The 1357-nt window shown below is 63.4% G+C and overlaps 1 protein-coding gene across 1 annotated transcript; it reads left to right on the top strand.

Annotated features, from left to right (window-relative positions):
• Positions 1–813: 813 nt before the first annotated feature.
• EMIHUDRAFT_254015 (hypothetical protein) lies at positions 814–1281 on the top strand (the record flags this gene model as incomplete). Its single annotated transcript, XM_005781304.1, has 1 exon — positions 814–1281. A coding segment is annotated over one exon (468 nt), but the record flags the coding sequence as incomplete, so codon positions are not given.
• Positions 1282–1357: the final 76 nt, after the last annotated feature.

Raw genomic sequence — 1357 nt, 5'->3', positions numbered from 1 at the left:
CTGCGACCGTCTTGGGTCAGTGGCACGACGCGCGACCTCACTTCGCCACAGACGGTCCCGCGCCTCGCCGCTAAGACAGTGGCACGCGCCGCTGAGCGGCGCGTGCCACTGTCTTTGTCCGGAGTGAAAAGTCCAACGCGCTCGTCGGTGGCGGCGTCCCCGGATTTCGCCAAGCTCGGCGAACCTCGACAGCGCGGGCCGCTTCGGTGGCATGCATCTCTTTGCGCCTGAAGCCTGGAGAGAGCAGCTTCTCTGCTGCTCACACGCTCTGCACAGTTGGCACAGCCTACTGTCGGCTGCCACAGCTGTCACAGCGATGGGCTCGCCCTCACTGGCCCTCAGTCACTTGTGCTGCGGCTTGTGTGAGCGACACTGCTCGGCGACTGCCGGCACACTGTGAGACCATGGGTGTGAGGTAAAACCACGCTACCAGCGCTTGGTCACATCAGCCCCGAGGTCAGATCCATCTACTCTGTTGATGACAGCACTTGCCTACTCCCTGGAGCCGAGCAGGAGGGCCCGGCGCACAACCCCTGGTCAACTCACCCTCCACACCCCGTACGTAGGTGTGTCTACAGTTTTGGCTAGCCTCTCTCCAGTACTTTACTGCATACATACTGGTACGGTTAGTACCATGCGATCAGACGACAACCGCGTATAAGAGAGGCAGCGTATTCCGTATTCTTCATTCATCCCCTTGAAACGAAAAGCAGTAAAAACTAAAAGCGGCGTGCGGCGACGCGCAAGGAAGACAACGGTCAGAACGTGGCGGCAAAGAGACGAGGACACGCATACACCACACGCGTCGCGTATATGCTTATCCGCGCGCTGCTCCTCTGCGCGATCTCCGCCGCGCGCGGCAGCGAGGAGGCGGCCAGCGGCGACGTCACCAACGACTGGGACACGTATTCCTACGCCTACTACGACTACGCTGAGGACACCTGCGCCTTCCACTGCCCAACCTCGTACCTTGGTGACGGTGAGTGCGACGCGGACTGCAACAACCCCGCGTGCGAGTGGGACAAATCGGACTGCTTCCACGGGTACGGCGACTGCTACACCCAGGCGGACGGCTCCGACTACCGCGGCGCCATCAACCAGACCGAGGACGGCCTCGCTTGCCAGGCGTGGTCCGACCAGATGCCGCAGAGGCACGACAGGATCCACCTCAACTACCCGCACGGGGGGCTCGGTGGGCACAACTCGTGCCGCAACCCGGACGGCGAGGCGCGGCCGTGGTGCTACACCACCGACCCAGACACCCGCTGGGCGTACTGCGCGGTCCCGCCGCCCGAGCCCTCATGCTCGGCCCACCACCACTCCAAACACTCCACCGCCGACCGCACCCACGTGGCGG

The sequence above is a fragment of the Emiliania huxleyi genome (assembly GCF_000372725.1).
Source record: "Emiliania huxleyi CCMP1516 chromosome Unknown EMIHUscaffold_2036, whole genome shotgun sequence".
In the NCBI taxonomy this organism is placed as follows: domain Eukaryota; phylum Haptophyta; order Isochrysidales; family Noelaerhabdaceae; genus Emiliania; species Emiliania huxleyi.
This window is presented reverse-complemented; position numbering and strand designations above follow the sequence as displayed.